The following is a 27693-nucleotide window of genomic DNA, read 5'->3' on the forward strand; positions in this document are numbered from 1 at the left end:
CACGGGGCAAGGGCATCTTGCTACACCCACTGCCCAGCACAGTCTCTCCCGGAGTACGGAGTTTCCTGGATAGATTAATTTAAGGAGAAAGGTTAATATTTTACTAGCACCATGTTACGGAAGGAATCATCTGAAGATCCCTTCATGGAATATGAAGAATATGAAACGAAACCTGAAAATACGGTTTTTCTCTTTGTTTTTCAAGCACTGCTGAATAAAATTATCAAGATAGCATTTACCTCACAACCAAGTCATAGAAATAATACGTTTTTATTTTGGACAATTAGGAAATTATTTCCTTCAAAGGTTAAATAATTCTTTGTATATACCCTAAAACTATATTCAGTAAACTCACCACCATAACCGCATAACAGACTATAAGATGTCAAAAATATTCCAGAGTCTTAAAAAAAAAAAAAAAAAAAAAAAAATTAAAGTTCCAGAGTCTACTTATGGCCTCCCTTAACAATACATAGCACATTCTTTCAAAGCACCCTCTTTGAATGAATTTTTAAACTGTATTTAATCTAGGCTTCTAGGATGTTGGGAGGGAAAATTCATCTTTATTTTACTAATCATTGAAATTTAGAATTCTAAAAACTCGTTTCATTATGAATATATGCTCAAGCAGAGTGATACAGCGGTACCTGTGGCCCTGTCGCCAACAGAAAGCAGGTTACTTCTTACCACATTCAGTGTTTGCAGATATATCATTTACCCTCATCATTACTTGAAAATTACAGTAATTATTAAATAGAAGTTACAATTTAAGTGTAAATCTTTTAAAAACACGTTATACAGTTACAAATTTGGCTTTTACACTTTTCATAAAATTTCAATCTAATCATTTATCTATGCAACCTTAAATATTTTACTTTATTTATTTAAAAACTATATTTGGAAAAGAGCCTGGGGTCAATGGCACTCCACTAGACCATGTGCTCTACAAAAACAGGCATCGTATCTGTTTTACAAACCATTCAGAGCAAAATCTGGATGATGTCCAATAACTGTTTGATTAATTATATATGATGCAATATCAAGGAAACAGACAAATCTCATTGTCTACATATACATAAAGAATCACAAAAAACACAGAGAAAAATACACACAGTATTTTACATGGACTAGTATTTACTAATTACGTCAGCAAACACCAGCATCCATTTTCTACCTGTTACCCAAATAATATGCCTTCTTTTATGCTTTAGTCAAACATTAAATAGAGAAAAAAATTATTTCTCTCTCCTAACCTCCTTTACCTCCACAAAATGGTGATACCATTCATGCTTCCCTTATACTAAGATTACAGAACAAAACATCGCTAAGAAAATGTGTAATCACACCCTTTCCGTCTTTTGAACAGCAGTGGTCAAAATAAGCCTGCATTCTGACAGTTGTATTTTCCGTTGTGTTTGTATCTCACTGAACCTAGTGTATCCCCTACATCCAAAATGTGTTGTAAAGCGGAAGAATCAGCACTATATAACAGTCATCCCATCTTTATTCGCGAAAATACTTAAAATACTGACACTGATCAATAATATGAAGATAGTCACTACTGTCATAGAGCCAGGTAAAGATTTCAAACATAAGCAACCAAAAATAAATACACAAAAACGTAAAATACTGGTTTTCTCTTGGAGTTAACACTTTTACAGCTAACTTAGTCTCTTTATACTTATCCATAATTCTATAAGTTTTCACAAATATGCATTATTGTTATCATTTTAATGTAATTTTTTAAAATGCAAACACAAAAGGATTAAGAATAAGAGTCCAACAATTATCAAGAACCAAAGAACATAGTGACATTAATTAAAACAGTAATTGCTAAAAGTTATCTGCCCTCTGGATATTTTATTTAGTTGTTAAAAGTATGTCATTTAGTTTTCTATATGATTTTTTTAAAGTGTGTGTGTGTGTTTTTTTTTAAGTTTATTTACTTATTTTGAGAGAGACTGAGACAGCACAAGTACGGGAGGAACAGAGAGAGGAGAAGAGAAAGAATCCCAAGCAGGCTCCAGGCTGCCAGCGTAGAGCCCAATGCAGGGCTTGAACCCACACAGCCATGAGATCATGACCTGAGCCAAAACCAAGAGTCGAAAGCTTAACTGACTGAGCCACCCAGGGGCCCCTAAAAGTATGTTCTTAATGGTTATTAATTGTTTGCAATTAATACAAGAAACTAAAAGCCAACAAGTTAAAGATACATCTTCACCATATAATAGTTGTGTACAGCAATCTTAATCTTCTGAGTCTTTATTTGGCCTAAAGATTCAATGCAGATAATACAAAAAGAATACTTAAAAAAATATCTTGACAGTTAATGTTCAATAAATGCTTACCATATCCTAGGCGATGGTGTAAGTGATTAACATATGTTAACTTACTGAAGCATTACAATGATCATATGAAGATAGCTTTTAAGCCTGGGATTTTACACAAGCTACTAAATTGGTCTGTTACTGTTTCATAGATGCTAGCAGAAGATACAGTCCTGGATCAAAGACAAAGGACTTTGGGGTGCCTGGGTGGCTGAGTCGGTTAAGCTTCCAACTCCTGGTTTCAGCTCGTCATGATCTCATGGTTTGTGAGTTCAAGCCCCCTCCATCAGGCTCTGTACTGACAGTGTGGAGCCTGCTTGGGATTCTCTCCCACCCTCTCTCTCTCTGCCCCTCCCATGGTCTCTCTAAAAAATGAATAAACTTAAAAAAAAAAAACCAAAGGACTTTATTACTCAATGCACAGCAAACAGCACAAGCAGGAGGATACCGCTGTCAGTTCCCTTTTGGCCCCTACATCTTATGGAGGCCACACCATGGGCCCAAATGAATGCCTGTGCTCACAGTGAACTGCATTACAAGGAAGGAACAAAGAGTGTGGGGAACCCACTGCTTTTATAGTAAGCATTAAACATGCCCACTCTGTCCCCGAGGGAGGACAATGACTGATTCTTCAAGGCTAGGTGCTTTAAGCACAAACCCTGAGAAATGGCCCGGATAAGGAACAGTCAAGGCCTTACATTCTTGGCATACACAACGAGATATGTCAAGTGCAAGAGACCCACGGAGGAATATCTCCCAACAGCAGCTACTATCAACATTTCCATTTTACAGATAAGAAAGCAAGATAAGAGATTAAGGAACTTTGCTCAAGAATACAATTGGGGGTGGGGGGGAGGGCATGGAGCTGGCTTAGTTGGTACAGCATGTGACTCTTGATCTCAGGGTTGTGAGTTCGAACCCCAGACTGGGTGTAGAGATTACTTAAGAATAAAATTAAAAAAAAAAAAGGAATACAATTAGAAGAGGAGCCTGGATTCCAACACAGGCAGTCTGACTCCAGAGCTGAATCTGCTAACCACTTCTCAGTGTGGTTAGTATGAGTTGAAGTGAAGAAATTAAAGAAAACAAAATAACTGCACAACTGCAAACAAGAGGGCGTACATAAAGCAACAACTCTGAAAACTGTGTTAGCATGTGGAGGACCAACTACAGAAAAATCTACAAACAGAAGAAGTGATGAAGGAAGATGAGTAACACAATGTGCATACGTACTACTGCTTGACAAAGAAAATGAAATGGAAAAAATATTCAGAGATTCTGTGGAGGAGAACATTCTCCAAACAAAGGCAGGATCAAACCTGTGGACTTAATCTGCAGATCAAAGCAGCAGAAAAGAATGAGCTGCCCACCAGTCAGTTGCAGCCCTTCACAGGAGAAGCAGATAAAAGGTTAAGAAACAGATGGAGGGTTTCCACAACATGAGCTGTAAGTGTAACCTATGTAGTTAGAGACAGACATATGATCTAGACCGGTCCTAGAATTCTGTTTAGCTGATACACGTGCATGCTCCCTCTGCTTTGATATGGATGAGAAATAACGCAGCACTCAAGACGGCATGTAGCCATCTTCTATCCAGAGAGGCTAGCCACAGAATGAAGCTAAATCAAAAAAAGAAAGAAAAGAAAAAAACAAAAAGCCCAAAGAAAGAAGGATGGAAAGGAAAGAAAAAGGCAGAGAGATGCAATGAACCAGCACTTCATGACTAGAATAAGCCTGAATAGGGTCACCTTAAACCTGTGTCACCTCTGAGCATGACAGTATGTTGACCCATAGATTTCCTCCTTTCTTGTCGTTTGAATTCTATTATTTTAATAACAATATCTTAGCTGACCAAATATAATAAATGGATATCAAGTTTCATATACGATGCAAGAGGACAAAAGGGACTATACATTCTATTCAGTGCCCAGAAAAATTTACATAAGCCACATATTAGGATTCAAAGAAAACTCCCAGAGAATCTATTTCCTCTAACAGGAGACTAGGTAATTTGAAACAAGCCAACCATTAAAGACAAATAAGAAAGTTGACAGAAATACCTTAAAAACAAACAAGTCTTAAAAGCAACAACAACAAACATGCACAAGGCAGTGAGGAATTACCAGATGAAGCTCCTGGAGAGAAGCAGTGAGGAAGGTGGGCCTCGCACACCGGGCTGCATTTCCCACGGGCCAGTCGGCCCTCAGAAAGAGGCAACCGAGAGACTGCACTTCTGACTTACCACAGACTTGGGCATGGTCCTAGAAGTCTACAACCATCAGGGAACGAGGGTTCGAGGATGGCAGGAGCCCCAGAAGGCTGGATGTTAAAGACTGAGAGTGAACCAGAAATAAACCAATACTTGCAAGGATTGCTACAAGCTGAGTCACATGCTCGGAACAGAAAATACACCCATGAAATCCAACTGAGGGGTCCCAGATTACTAGTGCCATTAAAGTACCTGGGGGAAAAAATCAGAGAAAAACTATCTGTGTAAAGAACAACAGAACAAAGCAAAACAACAACAACAAAAAACCAACCCACAATTTTCTTCTATATATAATCTGTCGAATACACACTGTCTGGTATACGAGCACATGTAATCAGCTGTGTGAGGAGACAAGACAGCAAGAACAAGAGTGAGCAGAAACAATGGAAAAACAGAGGCTTCAGACACTGAAATAATCAAACAAAACCTCTAAGCCAACTGTATTTACTCTGCTGAAGATAATAAGCCCAGGCATTAAAATTCTCAGGAATGGTTCTACCATAAAAAGTGATGCTGCAAATATGAAAGATGTTAAGAGATTTTTTTTTCAACGTTTTTTATTTATTTTTGGGACAGAGAGAGACAGAGCATGAACGGGGGAGGGGCAGAGAGAGAGAGGGAGACACAGAATCGGAAACAGGCTCCAGGCTCTGAGCCATCAGCCCAGAGCCCGACGCGGGGCTCGAACTCACGAACCGCGAGATCGTGACCTGGCTGAAGTCGGACACTTAACCGACTGCGCCACCCAGGCGCCCCAAGAGATTTTAAAATAATAAATGGACTCGGCTCAAATGTTTACCAGCAGATTAGACCATGTCAAAAGGGGACATGTAAACTGGAACATCTGTTTAGAATGATCTGTCTAAAATAAAGAACAGAGGAACAAGTGCGTTAAAAAAAATACAAAAAAAAAAAAAAAAGGACGATAAATGACAACAAATAGTGACACAGTCTAATAAACATTTAATTAGAATAAAGAAAAATGTGGCAAAAGCAGTACTAGAATATATATCAGCTCAGAATTTTCCAAAACCAATGAAGATTTCAAGAAATCTCAAATTCCAAAATGTACAAAGTGTGTAAAACCAACATAACATAAGAAAATTTAAAACTCGTAACAAAAATAAGGAGAAAACCTACACAGATACTGGAAATTTTATATGCGTTCTCGGACACCTCGCAAGTCAAAGGAAAGATCCAAACTACGATTGAAAACAATTGAGAAAATAAGGAGTAAGAGACGGAGTCAAGACGGTAGAGTGGTGTCGGGACCCTGAGCCTGTCTCCTCCCTAAATGCAGCTAGATCTGCGTCTAACCATGTTTGAACACCTAGGAAATTGACCTGAGGATTAATGCAACAATCTGCATAATCTGAACCAGAGAACTTGGGAGGTAAGCAATGCAAAGAGGTGTAATGGGGGCAGAAAACCCATGTAGGCGTGGAGGGTAGGAAGCCATTTTCGCCCAGAGAGGACAAAGAGAGAAAGAGAAACGGGGAGTGTGTGGCGCCTCGGGACCACACAAGAAAAGCACTCCCCCGGAAAGTAGCTGGAGAGAACAGAGAAAGAGTGAAAACATTTGCGGGGGACTAGACAAGAAATCTGTTCCCCCTAAACCACTGCCAGGGAGAAAGGAGAGGGTTTCAGTACCACCAGGATTCTATAAACAGTGGGGTGCAGTATGAAGTTCTGGGGCTCAGGGGCCAGTGGTGTTCCAGTGAGGAAGCAGGGAAAATCCCCAGGAGCAGGCAGCAGGGTCTGAGGGGTCTGGGTGCCACAAGGAGAAGCGGTTCCCCTGCTTAGAGTGCATTAGGTAGAGGCTTTATGGCTTCCCCATGGGCAAAAGTCCCTGGCGGACCCTGGAGAGCAGCCAGGTTTACTGATACTGGAACAAAGAGGCCAGACCGCAGCAAAACCTGTCTACGGCTGTGTTGTGATCTGCCATCAACTCTGAGCATCTGCCGCTACACAGCTGCTCAAACGTCATCTGGAACAAGTCAACACCTGGAAACTGCTCTGCGAGACTCTCCTGCAGGACCTGCGAGACCCTCCTGAGTGTGGGTCCAAGCGGGAGGGTTGTCTCTGAAGTATGGGGTTTTGAAAGTCCCATCTGAGATAAAACTCTGGAGGGAGGGGCCAGCTGGCAGTCAGACAGCTTGGAGACAGACAGGGTAAAGGCAGGGAACAGAATGAATCATGAGACAAAGGAGGACTGCCTCACACAAAGGAGGATGTGTGAAGGCACCAATTCCCATGCCAAAAACTACTGAGCTGGGTGAAGCCATTTTCACCTCAAGCACAAGGATGCACACACGCACATACACACGCACATACACGGATCCACCACAGTGGGTTAAGCAGCCACCAAATGGAGAAGGAACTATTACACCAAGCCCCACCCACCTGAGCCCTCCAAGCACATCCCCTAGAAGACCAGCACAAATCCCTTCCACAGACTTAGCCTATGGACTATATCGTGCTACAAAATTTCAGTTCTAGGGGAAAATACATGTAACTTCTTTCGGGTTTCATTCTGTTTGTTCGTTTCTTTGTTTTCTTTGCTTCTACCTTTGTTTATGTTGTTTCCTTTTTCTTTCTTTTCTTTCTCTTTCTGGGATACAGAAAGAACTATTTTTTTTATTTTTTTATTCTTATTATATAAAATTTTTTTTTAATTTTAAATTTAATGTTTTTCCTTTCTCTTTTTTCTCTTTTCTATCAAGTACACCAAAACACACCTAGGATCTAGCTTCTTTTATTTAATTGTTTTATTTTTAATTTAAATATTTTTTTATTTCTTTAATTTTCTTTCTCCCTCCAAAATGACAAGAGGGATAAATTCACCCCAAAAAAAAGAACAGGAAGAAATGACAGCCATGAACTTAACACAGATAAGTAAGATGTCTGAACCTTTAAAACCGTGATTATAAAAATACTAAGTGGGGTTGAAAGAAGCATAGAAGACACCAGAAAATCCCTTTCTGCAGAGATAAAAGAACTAAAATCTAACCAGGCTAAAATTAAAAATGCTATAACTGAGATACAATCTCAAATGGATGCCACAATGACAAGGATGGACAAAGCAGAATAGCAAATCACTAATAGAGGAACTAAAATTATGGAAAATAATGAAGCAGGAATAAAAAGGGAAAGAAAGGCAAAAAGATCATGATGCAAGATTTAAAGGAGATAGTGACTTATTAAAGAGGAATAATATTTCTATCACAGGAGTCCCAGAAGATGAACAAAGAGAAAAAGGGGCAAAAGGTTTATGTGAGCAAATTATAGCTGAAAACTTTCCTGATCAGGGGAAGGACACAGACATCAAAATCCAAGAAGCACAGAAAATTCCCATTGGGCTCAACAAAAACCAAATATCACTAAGGCATATCATAGTCAAATTCACAAAATACAAAGAGAAAGAAAGAATTATGAAAGCAGCAAGGGAAAAAAGTCCTTTACCTATAAGAGAAGAAAGATCAGGCTCAAAGCAGATCTGTCCACAGAAACTTGGCAGGCCGGAAGCTGTAGCAGGATATTTTCAACGTGCTGAATCAGAAAAATATGCAGCCAAGAATTCGTTATCCAGCAAGGCTGTCATTCAGAATAGAAGGAGAGATAAAGAGTTTCCCACACAAACAAAAACTAAAGGAGTTCATGACCACTAACCAGACCCACAAGAAATTTTAAGTGGGACTCTTTGAAGACAAAAAAAAACAAAAACAAAAACAAAAACAAAAAAAACCCAAAAGCAATAAAGACCAGGAAGGACCAGAGACCATCACCAGAAACACCAACTCTACAGGCAACACAATGGCACTAAACTCGTATCTTTCAATAATCACTCTGAGTGTAAATGGACTAAATGTTCCAATCAAAAGACATAGGGTATTAGAATGGATAAAAAAACAAGATCCATCTATATGCTATCTATAAGAGACTCATTTTAGACCTAAAGACACCTGCAGATTGAAATTAAAGGGATGCAGATCTATCATGCTAATGGATGTCAAAAGAAAGCCCGAATAGCCATACTTACATCAGACAAACAAGATTTTAAAACAAAGACTGTAACAAGAAATGAAGAAGAACATTATATTATAATTACACGGTCTATCCACCAAGAAGATCTAACGATTGTAAATATTTATGCTCTCAACATGGAGGCACCCAAAGAGATAAATCAATTATTCACAAACATGAAAAAGGAAATTGATAGTAATACCATAATGGTAGGGGACTTTAAAACCCTACTTACAGAATGGATAGATCATCTAAGTAGGAAATCAACAAGGATACAATGGCTTTGAATGACATACTGGACTGGATGGACTTAACACTTATATTCAGAACATTTCATCCTAAAGCAGCAGAATACACATTCTTCTCAAGTGCACATAGAACATTTCCCAGAACAGATCACATATTGAGTCACAAATCAGCCCTCAACACAAATAAATCGATAGCATACCATGCATATTTTCAGACCACAACACTAAGAAACATGCAATCAACCACAAACAAAAAAACCTGGAAAAACCACAAATACCTGGAGATCAAAGAACATTCAACTGAAGAATGAATGACTTAAACAAGCAGTTAAAGACGAAATAAAAAAGTACATGGAAGGCAAGGACAATGAAAACATGAAGGTCCAGAACTTGTGAGAAGGAGCAAAGGTGGTCATAGGAGAGAAGTATATAGTAATCCAGGCCTTCCCAAAGAAGGAAGAAATGTCTCAAATACACAAGCTAACCTTATACCTAAAAGAGCTGGAAAAAGAACAGCAAATATAGCCCAAAACCATCAGAAGAAGGGAAATAATAAAGATTACAGCAGAAATCAATGATAATGAAATAAAAACAAACAGTAGAACAGATCAATGAAACTAGGAGCTGGTTCTTTGAAATAACAATATTGATAAACCCCAGGCAGATTTATCAAAAAGAAAAAGGAAATGACTCAAATAATCACATATGAAAGAGGAGAGATCACAAGCAACACCACGAAATACAAACAATTGTAAGAGAATACAATGAAAAACTATGTGCCAACAAACTGAGCAATCTGAAAGAAATGGAGAAATTCCTAGAAACTCACAAACTACCAAAACTGAAACAGGAAGAAAAAGACAATTTGAATAGACCCATCACCAGTAAAGAAATTGAATCAGTGATCAAAAATCTCCCAACAAACAAGAGTCCAGGGCTGTATAGATTCCCAGGGGAATTCTACCAGACATTTAAAGAATTAATACCTATTCCTTCATAGCAATTCAAAAAATAGAAATGAAAGGAAAACTTCCAAACTCATTCTATGAGGTCAGCATTACCTTGATTTCAAAACCAGACAAAGACCCCACTAAAAAGGAGAATTACAGACCAATTTCCATGATGGACATCGATGCAAAAATTCTCAACAAGATACTAGCAAACTAAATTCAACAATATATTAAAAGAACTATTCACCATGATCAAGTGGGATTTATTCATCAGCTGCAGGGGTGGTTCAATATCCATAAATCAATCAATGTTGACACATCACATTAATAAAAGAAATCACATTAATAAAAGACATGATACATCTTTCTTTTAATAAAAGAAATCTGCATCCATCTCTCAAAGGATGCAGAAAAAGCATTTGACAAAATACGGCATTCATTCTGGATAAAAAAAACCTCAAGAAGGTAGGTATAGAAGGAACATGTCTCAACATCATTCAGGCTATATACAAAAAAAGACGCACAGCTAATATCATATTCAATGGGGGAAAAACTGAGAAGGTTTCCCCCCAAGGTCAGGAACATGACAGGGATGTCCACTCTCACCACTGTTGTTCAAGACAGTAAGTCCTAGCCTAACCAGTCTGACAACAAAAAGAAATAAAAGGCATCCAAATTGGCAAGGAAGAAATCAAACTTTCACTCTTCACAGACAACATGATACTCTATATGGAAAACCCAAAAGACTCCACCAAAACAGTTAGAAATGATCCATGAATTCAGCAGCCACAGGATAAAAAATAATGTACAAAAATCAGTTACATTTCTATATACCAATGATGAAGGAGCAGAAAGAGAAATCAAAGAATCAATTCCACATACGATTGCACCACAAACCATAAAATACCTAGGAATAAACCTAACCAAAGAGGTAAAAGATCTGTATGCTGAAAACTATAGACAGCTTACGAAAGAAATTAAAGAAGACGCACACACACACAAAAAACAGAAAAACATTCCATGCTCATGGATTGGAACAACAGATATCATTAAAATGTCTATACTACCCAAAGCAATGTACACATTCAATGCAATCCCTATCAAAATAACACCAACATTCTTCACAGAGCTAGAACAAACAATTCTAAAATTTGTATCAACCAGAAAAGACCTCGAATAGCCAAAGTAATGTTGAAAAAGAAAAGCAAAGCTAGAGGCATCACAATTCTGGACTTCAAGTTCTATGACAAAGCTGTAGTCATCAAGATAATATGGTACTGGCACAAAAACAGACACATAGATCAATGGAAAAGAATAGAAGGCCCAGAAATAAATTCACAATTATATCAACTAATCTTCAACAGCACAAGAAAGAAAATCCAATGGGAAAAAGACAGTCTCTTCAGCAAATGGGGTTGAGAAAACTTGACAGCAACATGCAGAAGAATGAACGTGGACCACTTTCTTACACCATACACAAAAACGAACTCAAAATGGATTAAAGACTTAAATGTAAGACAGGAAACCACCAAAATCCTAGAGAAGAAAACAGGCAACAACCTCTTTGACCTCTGCTGCAGCAACTTCTTTCAAGACATATCACTGGAGACAAGGGAAACAAAAGCAAAAAGGGACTGTTGGAACCTCATCAAGATAAAAAGCTCCTGCACAGTGAAGGAAACAATCAACAAAATGAAAAAGCAACTGACTGAATGAGAGAAGATATTGGCAAATGACATATCAGATAAAGGGTTAGTCTCCAAAATCTATAAAGAACTTATCAATCTCAACACCCATAAAACAATCCAGTGAAAGACATGAACAGAACTTATCCAAAGAAGACATCTAGATGGCTAACAGACACATGAAAAGATGCTCAACATCGCTCATCATCAGGGAAATACAAATCAACACCACAATGAGATACCACCTCACACCTGTCAGAATGGCTAAAATTAACAACTAAGAAAACAACAGATGCTGGCGAGGGTGTGGGAAAGGGGAACCCTTTTGCACTGTTGGTGGGAATGAAACTGGTGCAGTTACTCTGGAGAACAGTATGAAGGTTTCTCAAAAACTTAAAAATAGAACTACCTCAAGACCCAGCAATTGCACTACTAGGCATTTATCCAAAGGATATAGGAGTGCTATTTCGAAGGGGCACATGCACCCCAATGTTTATAGGCAGCGCTATCAACAATAGCCAAAGTATAGAAAGAGCTCAAATGTCTATTGACTGATGGATTAGAAAGATGTGGTATAAATATACAATGGAATATTACTCCATGATGAAAAAGAATGGAATCTTGCCATTTGCAACAATGTGGATGGAACTAGAATGTATGATGCTAAGCGAAATTAGTCAGAAGAAAGACAATATCATGACTTCACTCATAGGGAAAGGGAAGGAAAAACAAGATAAAAGCAGAGAGGGAGACAATCTATAAGAGATTCTTAAATACAAAGAACAAACTGTGTGTTGCTGGAGGGGTATTAGGAGGGGGTATGGGCTAAATGTGTGATGGACATTAAGGAGCACACATGTTGGGATGAGCACTGTGTGTCATAGGTAAGCGATAAATCACTAAATTCTACTCCTGAAACCATTAAAAAGAAAAAAAGAAAAATAACTAGTATTCAAACCTAGGGAATGCTAGAAATCATGTTAAGACACACCAGCTTTAATCATTTTCATTAGTAATTAATGAAAACTAATTAAGTAAACATTTACTCCATAAGCTAGAAAGGATATCCACAAAAATTCCTAAAGCTAACCTGACACAAATAAGTAAATTCAGCAAGATTGCAGAATACAAGGCAACCATATAAAAATAAGTCATATTTTTATATATTAGCAATTACAGGTGGAAACCATTTTTTTAATGTATCATTTACCATAGCTCCCCAAGAAATGAAATAATTAGTATAACTCAAACAAAACATAAAGAGAATCTATATAAGAAAATTACAAAATGCCAATGAAATAAATCAAAAAACTCCATATGGAGAGACACGGCCAAGTTCATGTAATGGAAGACTACAGGCTTAACACAATTTCAGTTAAAATGCCAGCAGGATTATTTGTTTAAAAAAATTTTTTTAATATGTGGAAAGATGAAAGAAAAAATGGCTACAACAGTTTTGAAAAAGAATAAAGTTAGTAGAATAAAGTTCTAACACTTACAAAACTTATTTCTAGGGGCGCCTGGGTGGCACAGTCGGTTAAGCATCCGACTTCAGCCAGGTCACGATCTCGCGGTCTGTGAGTTCGAGCCCCGCGTCAGGCTCTGGGCTGATGGCTCGGAGCCTGGAGCCTGTTTCCGATTCTGTGTCTCCCTCTCTCTCTGCCCCTCCCCCGTTCATGCTCTGTCTCTCTCTGTCCCAAAAATAAATAAAAAACGTTGAAAAAAAAAATTAAAAAAAAAAAAAAAACTTATTTCTAGACAAAAGCCTATACATGACTGTTCAGTTTTTCAGATAGCTAAAAAATGTAAACTGTCCAAATATCTTTCAATAGGTGAGTTATATTACAAATTGGGGTACATCTAAACAAAGTACTATCACTCAGCAATAAAAAGAACAATCTATATTGATACATACAATAACAACCTGGATGAATCTCACAGATATTAAACTAAATGAAAGAAGCCAGTGTCAGAAGATTACATTTTGTATGATTTCATCTAGAATTTTTTAAAGATTTTTTTTAAAGCAATCTCTACATCCAAAATGGGGCTTAAACCCACAATCTCAAGATCAAGAGTTGTGTAATCCACCAACTGAGCCAGCCAGGCACCCCTGATTTCATTTATAGGGCATTCTCGAAGACAAAATTATAGTGAAAGAGAACAAATCAGTGGATGCCAGGGTTTGAAAGAAGGGGATGAGATGTGACTTTAAAGAGACAGCACAAAGGAGTTGGGAGGTAATAGTAAAGGCAAAACAAAACCAACAATAACTTCTCAGGGTTTTCAGCAGTAAGCTTTGCTTCCAGATCTACCAGGCTTGTTCAAAAATCAAGATTAAATATCATGTCTCAAATAAACTACTGGGACCTCATCAAAATAAAAAGCTTCTGCACAGCGAAGGAAACAATCAGCAAAACTAAAAGGCAACCAACAGAATGGGAGAAGATATTTGCAAATGACATATCAGATAAAGGGTTAGTATCCAAAATCCAAAAAGAACTTAGCAAACTCAATACCCAAAAAAACAAATAATCCAGTGAAGAAATGGGCAAAAGACATGAATAGACACTTCTCCAAAGAAGACATCCAGATGGCCAACCGACACACGAAAAAATGCTCAACATCACTCATCATCAGGGAAATACAAATCAAAACCACGATGAGATACCACCTCACACCTGTCAGAATGGCTAACATTAACAACTCAGGCAACAACAGATGTTGGCGAGGATGCAGAGAAAAAGGATCTCTTTTGCATTGCTGGTGGCAATGCAAGCGGGTGCAGCCACTCTGGAAAACAGTAGGGAGGATCCTCAAAAAAACTAAAAATAAAACTACCCTATGACCCAGCAATTGCACTACTAGGCATTTATCCACGGGATACAGGTGTGCTGTTTCGAAAGGACACATGCACCCCCATGTTTCTAGCAGCACCATCGACAATAGCCAAAGTATGGAAAGAGCCCAAATGTCCATCGATGGATGAATGGATAAAGAAGATGTGGTATATATATACAATGGAGTATTACTCGGCAATCAAAAAGAATGAAATCTTGCCATTTGCAACTACGTGGATGGAACTAGAGGGTATTATGCTAAGTGAAATTAGTCAGAGAAAGACAAAAATCATATGACTTCACTCATATGAGGACTTTAAGAGACAAAACAGATGAACATAAGGGAAGGGAAACAAAAATAATATAAAAACAGGGAGGACGACAAAACAGAAGAGACTCATAAATATGGAGAACAAACTGAGGGTTACTGGAGAGGTTGTAGGAGGGGGGATGGGCTAAATGGGTAAGGGGCATTAAGGAATCTACTCCTGAAATCATTGTTGCACTATATGCTAACTAATTTGGATGTAAATTTTTAAAAAATAAAAAAAATTAAATAAAAAAAATAAATAAACCCCCCCCCAAAAAAAATCATGTCTAGACTACAGGTAAAATGTAATATCCACTAAAAATCTCTCCCCATAGAAGGTACAAACTGGCTATGTAAAAACTCTAGAGAAATAGGCTTAACAAAGTCTAATGACCAAGGCAGAATTTCTGTAAAGGGGGAGTGCAGTAGGAATTCATAGAAAGAAAAAAAGGGGTGATTCTTAGAAAAAGACTTGGGTAACTGAGATCGGTCTATCCAAAGTGAAAGCCAACACACAAGCCTGCACCCAGTTTGAATATGTTCTTCCTTCGTGAGAAATGAAATCCCCTAGGCAAGCCTCCAGTCTAGAATGAAGTAAGAGCTCTGGATAAAACTGTTAACAATGTAGTCTGAAGGTGTCATTTAACATAATATTAATTAAAAACATGGAAGGAAGGGGTTGCCTGTGTGGCTCAGCTGGTTAAATGTCCCAACTCTTGATTTCAGCACAGGTCATGATCTCACAGTTCGTGAGATCGAGCCACACATCAGGCTCTGTGCTGATAGCATGGAGCCTGCTTGGGATTCTCTCTCTCCCTCTCTCTCTGCAACCCCCCCACCCACCCACCAACTCACGCATACACACATGTTCACTCTCTCTAAGTAAACTTAAAAAATGTTTTAATTAAAAAATAAATAATAAACAAACACGGAGGGAAGGATTCAAGCAAATGTTCAGTGACTCTAAATTCTTGAGAATGGAACTGATATATCAAGGATAATTTTAAGAAGTTCCCTCCAGTCAAACTCTAAATACTCTGTACAGCCTAGAGAGACTAACAAATCAAGTCAAAGTTCTACTAAAAAATGTAAAATTGGGCAGAGTACGACAATACCTACCAGGGGGCTGATGGGGACCTATTGGTCAAAAGGTACAAAGTTGCAGTTTTATATAGGATCAGTAAGTCTAGAGATCTAATGTACCATATAGTTAATAATACTGAGCTGAATACTAGAAATTTACTGAGAGTAGATTTCAGATCAAAAGAAAGTAGGAGACATTATATTAATTTCAGACACAGCAGACTTCATAGCAAGTAAAGTTATCAGGGACAAAGAGTATCATTACATAATGATAAAAGGGTCAATTCTCCAAGAAGACATAGTGATCCTTTACACATATGCACCTAACAACAGTGTCAAAATCCATGAAGCAAAAATTGATAGAACTAGAAACAAATATATAAATCCACTGTTATATATGAGGATGTTAACACCCAACTATCAAAAATAGATCCAGCAAGTAGATAATCACTAAAGACATGGTTCAACCCAACACCACTATCAATCAACTGGATAAAACGGACATCTATAGACTACTTCATCCAATAACAGCAGACTACACATCCTTCTCCAGATCACATGGGTAACACACCAAGAGACCACATTCTGGGACACAAAACACATTTAAAATAACAAAAATCATACAATGTCTGCCCTCAGACCACAGATGGAATTAAACTGGAAAGACAGTTGGAAAATTCCAAAATATTTAAAGGTTAAAGAACATACTTCTACATAACACATGAATCAAATAAGAAATTTCAAGAGAATTTTAAATATTTTGAACTAAATAGTAATGAAAACACAACTTCTTAAAATTTGTGAGATGCATTTAGTGCATCAAAGCAGTGCTTTGAGAGAAATTTATAGCATGGAATGTATATATTAGAAAAGATTTATAAGCAACCAATCAAACTAGAAAAAGGAAAGCAAATTAAATCCAAGTAAGCAGAAGATAGCAAATAATAATGAGAGCAGAAATCAATAAAACTTGAAACAGGAAATCAATGGAGAAAAATAATGAAACCAAAGAGCTGCTTCTTTGAAAAGATCAATAAAATCAGTAAGCCTCCAGCCAGGCTTATTGAAAGAAAAAAAGGGAGAGGACATAAATTATTAATATTAGAAATTAAAGAAAGAACCTCACTACAGGTCCTAAGGACATTAAAAGGACAATAAAGGAATAAATTAACAATTCTGTGCCCACAAAATTGATAACCTAGATGAACTTCTTTGAAAGACACAATTTGCCAACACTCACCACAAGAAGAAACAATCTGAATATATCTATACCTGTTAAAGAAGTTGAATCAATAATTAATAACCTTATAAAACTGAGAGCACCCAGCCCTGATGGCTTCACTGGTGAATTCTACCAAACACTTAAGGAAGATATACTAAATCTCTACAATGTCTTCTGGAATACAGAAGCAAAGGAAACACTTCCTAACTCACTCTATTAGAACAGCATTACCTTAATGCCAAAAACAAAAACAAAAACAAAGACATTGCAAGGAAACAAAACACAATAACAAAATCTACAGAACAGTATCCCTTAAGAACATAAATGCAAAAATCCTCAACAAAATATTAGCAAAGTGAATCCAAAGACATACAAAAAGAATTATATACCACAACCAAGCAGAATTTATCCCAAGTAGGCAAAACTTGTTCAACATTGGAAAATAAATTAATGTAAAAAAAGAAAATTAATGTAATTCATTGCATCTATAGGCTAAAAAAGAAAAATCACATAATCATATCAGTAGATGCAGAGAAAGCATCAGACAAAATCCAACACCCACTCATGATAAAAACTACTCTCGGTATACCAGAACTTCTTCAACTTAATAAAGAATATCTACAGGGGTGCCTGGGTGGCTCAGTTGGTAGAGCATTGGACTCTTGATTGCAGCTCAGGTCATATCTCATGGTTCATGGAATCGAGCCCCACACCAGGCTGTGTGCTGACAATGCAGGGCCTGCTTGGGATGCTCTCGCTCCCTCTCTGCCCCTCCCCCATTCTCATGCGCACTCTTAAAATAAGTAAACGTTAAAAAATTAGAATCTACAAAAAAAAAACATATAGCAACACCATATTTAATGGTGAGAAACTAGAAACTTTCCCACTAAGATCAAAAATAAACCAAGGATGTCACCCTCTCACTACTCCTTTTCAACTTCTTATAAGAAGTTCTTATAGCTATTTGTACAAAGACCAGAACAGAAAATAAAAGGTATACTGATTGGGAAGGAAGAAAAAAAATGGTTTTTGTTCAAAGATGTCATGATCATTTATGTACAAAATCCAAAAGGATATGCAAAAACAAAACATTGGAACTAATAGGCAATTATAGCAAGGTTACAAGATAACAAGGTTACTGTACAAAGTCAATCACTTTTATATACACTTTATATATATATATATATATATATATATATATATATATATATAGTAATGAACAAGTAGAATGCGAATTAATATCATTTATGTTAGCATCTCCCCAAAATCAAATACTTCTGTATAAGTCTAACAAAATACACATAAGATCTACATGATGAAAACTACAAAACTCTGATGAAGGAAAATAAAGAAGAACTAATAAATGGAGTTATTTCATATTCATGGATTGGAAGACTCAATATTGCTAAGATGTTTGTTCTTCCCCATTTTATCTATAGATTCAAGGCAGTCTTAATCAAAACCCCAGTAAGTTATTTTGTGGATGTTGACAAACTGATTCTAAAATGTTTACAGAAAAGCCAAAGACTCAGATTAGCCAACAACATACTGATGAAGAACAAAGTTGGAGAACTGACTTCAAGACTTACCAGATAGCTACAGTAATCGAGAATGTATAATTTTGGCAAAAAAGTGAATACATTAGTAGTATGGTACAGAGAAGCCAGAAATAGACACAAATAAATACTTATCTGGTCATTAAGACAAGACGCAAAGACAATACAATGGAGAAAAAAAGTCTTTTTGAACAAATGATGCTGGAAAAACTTAACGCCTGTGCACACGCATGCACGTGCGCGCGCGCGCGCGCACACACACACACACACAATCTCGACACAGACTATATACATCCTTCACAAACGTAAACGTAAAATGGATCACAGACCTCAATGTTAAATGCAAAAGTATAAAATTCTTAGAACATAGGAGACAATCTAGATGACCTTGGGTTTAGCAATGATTTTTTAGATACAAACCAAAGTCATGATACATGAAAGAAACAATTGATAAAAAGGACTTCGTTAAAATTAAAAGTTTCTACTCTGCTTAACACATTGACAAGAGATTAAGAACTTAAGCCACAGACTGGGAAAAGACACATCTGACAAAGGACTCTTACCCAAAATATACAAAGAACTCCTAAAACTCAACAATAAGAAAATTAACAACCTGATTTAAAAATGAGCTAATAAATTTAACAGACATCTCACCAAAGATATACAAATGGCAAATAACCATACTAAAAGATGTTCCACCTGATATGTTATCGGGGAAATGTAAATTGAAATGGGAAACTATTACACACTTATTAGGATGGCCAAGAACAGACACATGAAAAGATGTTCGATGTCACTCATCATCAGGGAAATACAAATCAAAGCCACACTGAGATATCACCTCACACTGGTCAGAGTGGTCAAAAAATGAACAAATCAGGAGACTACAGATGCCGGCGCACATGTGGAGAAATGGGAACCCTCTTGCACTGTTGGTGGAATGCAAACTGGTGCAGCCGCTCTGGAAAACAGTGTGGAGGTTCCTCAAAAAATTAAACATAGAACTACCCTATGACCCAGTAATAGCACTAATAGGAATTTATCCAAGGGATACAGGAGTGCTGATGCATAGGGGCACATGTACCCCTATGCTAATAGCAGTGCTTTCAACAACAGCCAAATTATGGAAAGAGCCTAAATGTCCATCAACTGATGAATGGGTAAAGAAGATGTGGTTTATATATACAATGGAATACTACTTGGCCATGAGAGAGAATGAAATCCTGCCATTTGCACCAATGAGGATGGAACCGGAAGGTATTAGGCTGAGTGAAATAAGTCAGTCAGAGAAAGACATATCATAGGTTTTCGCTCATACGTGGATGTTGAGAAACTTAACAGAAGACCATGGGGGAGGGGAAGGGGAAAAAATAGTTACAGAGAGGGAGGGAGGCAAACCATAAGAGACCCTTAAATACAGAGAACAGAGGGTTGATGGGGGTGGGGGAGAGGGGGAAATGAGTGATAGGCATTGAGGAGGGCACTTGTTGGGATGAGCGCTGGGTGTTGTATGGAAGCCAATTTGATAATAAATTAAAAAAAAGAAGTTGGAGGAAGAGGAGGAGGATGAGGAGAATCAGCAACACTGACAACACCAAACGCTGGAGAGGACAGTGAGCAAAAGGAACTCTCATTCACGGCTGGTGGGAGTGCAAAATGGTACAGCCACTTTGGAAGACAGTTTGGCAGGGTCTTACAAAACTAAACATACTCTTACTCTTACCACATGATCCAGCAATCATGCTCCTTGGAATTTACCCAAAGGAGCTGAATACTTACTCACATTCACACAAAACCTGCATGTGGATGTTTCCAGTAGCTTTACTCATAATTGCCAAAACTTGGAAGCAACCACGATGTCCTTCAGCAGATGAATGGATAAACAAACTGTAGTACATCCCAACAACAAATATTATTTACTGCTAAAAAGAAACGAGTTCTCAAGTTATGAAAAGACATGCAGAAAAATTAAATGCATAATGCTAAGTGAAAGAGGTCAATCTGAAAAGGCTACATACTGTATGATTCCAACTGTAGGACCTTCTAGAAAAAGCAGAACTATGTAGACAGTAAAAAGATCAGTGGTTGCGCTGGGTTAAAGGGGAGGGAGGGATGAACAGGTGGAGCACAGAGGGGCTTTAGGGGCGTGAAAATACTATATAACACTATAATGACAGATACATAGCATTACACACTTGTCCAAACTCACAGAACATACAGCACGAAGAGGAAACTATGGGTGATAATGATGTATCAACGCAGCTCCATCACTTATAACAAATATACCATGCTGGGGGGGGGGGGGGTGTTGATAACGACAAAAGCTATGCATGTGCAAGGGCAGGAGGCATACAGGAAATACCCGTGCCTTCCACCCAATTTTGCTGTGAACCTGTAACTGCTCTAAAACTAACGTCTGCCAATAAAAAGTATGCTAGAGGGAAACTGAAAGCATCGATGTGAACAAGGACTTATTTATAAGCACGTGCATACACTCTCACATCTGTGTAGTAACTAATATCACTAAAATGGACTAACATAACTAATTCTCGATAAAAAACAATACAATATGCATCCTTAGAGATAAAAATCTCTAATCCTACTCTCCACTAAAAAGAACTAGGAGTCCTTGGGGAACAGTCGATTTCATATCCTGGGACAGAGAAAATTAAAGACAGACCTGAAAAACACTGCTGCCAAAGAGCAATGAGCTTTGAAACATTTTGAGATGATACTGAAAAGGGCTTAGAAGCCAGCTGCAAAGGGGCTCCCACTAGCCAAACTACGACAACTTAAATAGTCAAAAGAAATTTTTAATTATAATTAGCTAAATCATAATTAACCAATTATAATTAACTAAACAAGTTTGCAAAGCCCTGATTATATAATGATTCTCCAAGAAAAGTGGAATTTCTCTTAAGTACCTTACACTTCATTCAGGTTGATTTTATTTACACAGGAAAAAGCAGACTAGTAACAAAAAACATAGGATTTTCTTAACATAAAAATGTAACAAACTGATCTGTGAAATTTCTTGCAACTTCCCCAATGGCCACTTGTAGGATACTCATTCCTACCACCTTACCCCACCCACACACAAACCCCCATCCTCATTTTAATAAACACTCTTACATTACTATACATCATTAAACAGATGTACCAAGGCACAAAAGTCACAGATATAAGGGACTTCACAATAAACCTTGGGCCTTGAGACATGCACAGAGATATTAAAGCCTTGCAGCCAACTCGAGTGTGGTTTTAAACTTATTAGAAACGCATGGAACCCTTCTCTTTGCTTGGGTTTATTTGTAGCTTAGCAGTTTTTGTTTTTTTAAGTTTTATTTATTTAAGTAATCTCTACCCCCAACATGGGGCTCAAAACTCATGACCCCAAGACCAAGAGTCACATGCTCCTCTGACTGAGCCAGCCAGGCACCCCTGTAGCTTGGTAGTTTTAACAACTATTCTCTATTCTTTGCTTTACTAGTCTCCTTACCTTGTGTGTTCACTAAAGCAAGTGGACAAAGGTCTTTCCAAGGACCAAGACAGGAAAAACAAACTCACTTGATTTTATTTAACTTTAGTATAAAGGCCAGAATAAGAAAAATACCCCGCTCCTGTCAAAACATTTTACTAAATTTTATTTGCCTTGATGTCTCATAAGAGATAGCATAAGAAGACAGTCTATTTGTGGGGCTTACTACTCTAAACATAAGAAAACATTAAATGTTAGAATTTTAGCTTTGTGGTGATGTTCTAAGTATAGTACTAGCTTAGAAATACAAGAGAAACTGTAAGAATGCAACACTCGTTCTACTAGTGAACTAAAGCCTACTATGTGTCTGGGAGTATTCTAGGCACTGGGAATAAATCCATGAACAAGACAAATTCCTAACCTTCGGAAGCTTACAGTCGAGTGTGGAAGACACACAATAAACCACTATCTAATACTATGTCCTATCTGTTTAAATACTAAGAAGAAAAGTAAAGGAGAAAAGGACAGAGTGACAAGTGTTAGACAAGTTGGCCAAGAAACGCCTGTCTGAGAAGAGAGCAAATGAGCAGAGACCTGAAGGAAGCCAGACAATAATCAGTACGAATATCTAGGAAAGGGGGGCGGGGGGGGTTCTAAGCGGATGTAAAGTGTAAAAGCCTGTTAAAGGAATTGGTTAGTGGCCTCTGGGAATAGCAAAAAGGCCAGTACGGCTGGAGCCCAATGAGCAAGGGGGAAAGTAGAAGATGTCATTGGACAGGTAGCCAAAGTCAGGCTAGTACAGGGTGAAAACCATGATATATGAGCTTTGAATTTTGTTCTAAGTTTCACTGGAGGCTCTGTATGGTTGAAAGAGGGAAGGAAAAGACTCTGAGTTTGGCCTGAAAAGATCCCTGGCTGTTCTGTGGACAACAAGACTACGATGAAGAGCAAAAGCAAGGAGACAGGAAGCTCCTGGAGCCACCCACACAAGCAGTGCTGGTGGACAGTAGAGACAGAGGTGGAAAGCGTCTGAAACAGGATATATGGTGAAGGTGCAGACCAAAGACTTTCGGATGGGCTCCATAGTTTTTAGCCTGAAAGATGCATGATGTCATTTAAGGAGATGGAAACACCGGAAGAGAAGGTTTCAGGATAACAAAAAATAGCACCGCACAGGACACCTTAAGTTTAAGATCCTCTTTAGACATCTAAGAGCGGATGTTAAGAAGAAAGCTAAAGATACAGGCTGTGCTCAAAGCAAGAAAAGAGCCGATAATATAATTTTTGGAATGAAGAGCACATAGATAATATGTAAAGCAACTAAACTGAAGGTGAGCAAAAGACAATGAAGAGAGACCAGCGATGCAGGAAAATAGCCAAAGAATGTGGTGTCCTGAAAGTGAAGCGAAAAAACAGTCACTACTGAAAGAGGTTAGCTGTGTGAAACGACACTGAATAGGACACTGTGTGAAGGCAGACAAAGACTAAAAGCTGGCTGCGGCAGTATGAGATCACGGGCAACACCGGCAAGAACAATCTCCAACAAGTGGAGGGGGGAGAAAGCCCGTCTCGGAGGAGGGTCATGAGAAAGTGGTCAAAAATGAGCAGCAGCCACAAGTATAGACAACTCCTTCACGGACTTTTCCTATAAAGGTGAGTAAAAAATCAGGGGGGGGCGCCTGGGTGGCTCGGTTGGTCGAGCGTCCGACTTCGGCTCAGGTCATGATCTCACGGTTCGTGGGTTCGAGCCCTGCACTGGGCTCTGTGCCGACAGCTCGGAGCCTGAAGCCTGCTTCGGATTCTGTCTCCCTCTCTCTCTGCTCCTCCCCAGCTCACACTCTGTGTCTCTCGCTCTCAAAAATAAATAAACATTAAAAAGTTTAAAAAAAAAAAAAAAAAAAGCAACATAGTACCTGGAAAGGGACCTCTGATCAAGGGAGGGTGTTTGTGTTCAGGAAAGGCAATACTGCAGCACGTTCAAATGCTAATGGAAATGATTCACTGAGACAGGAAATGCATGATGCAAGAAGCCAAGGAAAAGGAGGGTGCCAGGTCCCTATGAGGGGAAGACAGAGAATCCAGGACATGCAGCAGAGCTGACCTTTGATAACCAGACGTTTCACCCCTCAATTTTAACAGTAGTGAAGGTAAAACACATGGAAGGGACTGCAAGCGGGAAAGAAGATGCGATGGTGGGTCAGTAGAGCATCTCTTCCCTGGTTCCCTCTATTTTTTTTTTCCATTGAAATAAGCAAGATCATCAATAATTTAAGAATGAAAAATGGGAAGAGGTGTTAGAAGCTTGAAAAGAGAAGAGAAGGTGATGAAAGAATCATCACTGATACTGGGAGAGGAAATTTCTAAGTACACGTGGAATGAGTGTAGGGTAGCAATCATACACACTTGAGATTTGAAGTCATAAATTTAAAATGAAACCAGTGACCAAGTTTATGTTTTTCTCCAGCCATTTTCAGCTGCTACATTGCAGAATTTAGGGTTTGTAATAAAAGGAAACCAATCGGAGGGTGGTAAAAACGTTAAAGTTGAGACGATGACTCCAACAATGGGTCACAAACTCGGAGCTAGTGGAGGAGGGTAACAACCCATCGCTAAGATCACTGGATTGGAGGACTCGATATGGTTGAAGAATTATGATGTGAGAATACTGGGAGAAAACGAGCTGGAAAAAGAAGGGGTAGCAGTCAGAGGGTTAGGACAGTTGATGGCGAGATTCTGGAAGTGAAACGGCAATCCTGATAACAAGCGAGACAACGACAAAGGCTAATAATGTAGGACCTTCTTATGGCCCTACGTTAAGAGGACTGAGGTGGGCTGCAGAATAGGAACTTTAAGGAAATCCAGGAGCCAAGAGGTCTGGGTACTGAATAGATTATTAAAATCACAGGGGCGCCTGGGTGGCTCAGTCGGTTAAGCGTCCGACTTCAGCTCAGGTCACGATCTTGCGGTCCGCGAGTTCGAGCCCCGCGTCGGGCTCTGGGCTGACGGCTCAGAACCTGGAGCTTGCTTCCGATTCTGTGTCTCCCTCTCTCTGCCCCTCCCCTGTTCATGCTGTGTCTCTCTCTGTCTCAAAAATAAATAAACGTTAAAAAAAAAATTAAAAAAAAAAAATCACAATGGGAGGAGCAGGGGAAAGGAGAAAGGCAGATGCTAAATTTCTAGAGAATGAGGGAAAGTACTCGGGAAGACTGCTGTTAGAAGACTGCCTGTGGCACAGTCTGGTAGCACTGGTTTAAAGCAACTCATAAGCAATCGCTATGTTGAAAAATGTCACTTAAGACTTCAAAAAGACCTTCCGCTAGAAAGTAACAGTATACAGTACAGAAAAAATTTTAGGAAAAAAATCCTGAAAAGTAACTAGTGGGGCACTTATATAAATTCAAGCTTAAACCAATGTGGTAACAAATCCGCAGCAAAACGGCAAAATGTGGAACTGTGCATTCCAAGCTACAGCCGGAACTCTACCTACTGAGACCCTACTGGAAAAGAAAGAGGGATGAGAACTGGAGAACACGTGAAGGCCTTCCAAGAATTACAGCTGTAGAGCACCAACACACTGGCGAAGTATCTTATGGAAAATTGTGTTTCAAGATACAGCAATTTCTAACTTTTCTCTAAAAACTGGATGACATTCTGTGAGCAACAGGAAGACAACATTCAACTTCAGAGAAAAAGCCGATCACTATGTCTAAACTCTATCAAACAACGGTTAAAAACCACTGCCAACGAGAGACCATCTCACATAGATGCCTTCTGAATACAATATGAAACCTCGTCCTTTTGACATTGTAAATCACTAACTCTATAAATTTTGGAAGTATCTTCCCTTTGCAGATCCACAATACACATTAGCTTCTTTAAGGCACCTAAACGTCCAAAAGACCAGAAAGCATTTGGTCTGGTTTAACCCAGCATTTCACAATACCATTAGTTAATGGGGCATATTTTTCCCCTCACACATATACTAACACAATAAGCTTCAAACAAACGCTGGGTGGTTCATAAAAGAAATATATTACAAACTATCAAACTGATGACCTGGAACTACTGCTTAACCCAGTTTTAATTTTGCTTCAATAAAAACATTTCTCTATAGATATTAAATATTTTCCACTAAATCAGCACTGTCAGGAAAAAAAGAGAACTCAGTTTTTTCACTGTCATAACCTATCAAACTACTTCAGCAGATGTAAATTTTAGAACTCAGTATACAGACAAATGCTAATTGTGAAAATTATGATGTACATTTTTAAAAATCTGTTAAGTTTGATACCTGTTTCCACAATATTTTCTGTTTCTGTTGTCTCCAGTCCATCCATGCTGTCCTCATCTTCCACTGTAATTTTTCCTCTGCTTCGAGGCCTATATAGAAATAAATACATAGAATTATAAATGTTAAGGCTTATAATTATATTTAACACACATAAAAAGTTGAAGGTATACAAAATCAAACAATTTAGGCAATTTTAACTACATTATACCATATCAAATGGCAAATATAACACTTTAGAGTCATTTCTCCTTCAAACCCAGCCTTTCCTTACACAAATATGAATACAGCCCAGAATGATATATTTTGTCCTCACAACTCACTTTTTAAAGTATTCTTTATTTTATGCCCTGTTCTTCTCTTGACCTGACCGTGAGATGACCCTCTGTCTATACGAGGAGTTTTTTAACCACCCAATGAACTTGAACTTCTTTTCAAAGTTCATACGCCAGGTTACATACCTCTCTACCTAGTGAAATTGAGTAGTGATGCCCAGAGAAGCTTATTTTTAAGATGCTTCCATACATAAAAGTGATGCAGACCCTTGCAAACCACTCAAAAAAAATAATAATAAATTCTGTAAATGTTGAACATAATCTAATCACACACCTTACAAATGTGGTGCAACTTAATTTACAAAATTCACTTCAGTAAAGTAAAATAAACACAAGAGTCATGAAAAAGTGAGTCTTTGACCTAATGCAATTTTAAAAGGCGAAAGATTTATACGATATGAAGAGAAACCAGAGCATGACCTAATGCAATTTTAAAAAATGCCTTTAAATTTTGTGAAGTCTCAGAAATTAAGGATAGAAATTAGTCAAAAAAAATCCACTTTTTAAACATAAAATAAGAAAAACAAGAAATTATATATTTTTAAAACTTAGAAATTGACAGCAGTATTCAATTTCAGAGCTTTAAATTATTTCATTACTCAAAAAGTCACAAAACTCACTATTTAAGGTGAAAAACACTCAAAAGAGTAGAAAATAAAGGATTAATAAGAAAAAACTAAACAAAAGCTTTTTTAAACAATAGAAAATAGAAAATTTAAATAGGAAATCTACTTAAATCTTTCTTTTAAATGATATTAATCAAAAACAATAAAAGAGATGTAACATGAGAATTTTTTTAAGTTAAAGCAATCAAAGTCTAAATGATTTTCGATATGAACTATTGCAAATTGTCAAAAGGTCACTCCTACCCACAAAAGACTTTAAAAGAAAACACTTGGAACCAAAATCCTAACAAATATATCTACAAACTATGGTTGGGGAAGAAAAAAAAAAAAAAAAACTAAGTAAAATAATAGTAAATATCACCAAAATGAAAGTATGACTTAATATTAGAAAGAAAGTATGATTTAATATTAGAAATTAGCTAATACAACAGATCAAGCAGCCAAAACAGCATC

General features: G+C 37.8%; 1 protein-coding gene across 23 annotated transcripts in view; it reads right to left on the reverse strand.

Moving 5' to 3' along the window:
- The window catches only part of KMT2C (lysine methyltransferase 2C), a 279835-nt gene that overhangs the window by 178562 nt on the left and 73580 nt on the right, over positions 1-27693 (reverse strand). For all 23 annotated transcript variants that reach the window (XM_042975990.1, XM_042975898.1, XM_042975893.1 and 20 more), the window contains one exon: positions 26283-26371. In XM_042975990.1, the coding sequence (XP_042831924.1) occupies positions 26283-26371 (89 nt within the window). The remainder of the gene's footprint in view (positions 1-26282; positions 26372-27693) is intronic.

Source organism: Panthera tigris, chromosome A2 (genome assembly GCF_018350195.1).
Source record: "Panthera tigris isolate Pti1 chromosome A2, P.tigris_Pti1_mat1.1, whole genome shotgun sequence".
NCBI lineage: Eukaryota > Metazoa > Chordata > Mammalia > Carnivora > Felidae > Panthera > Panthera tigris.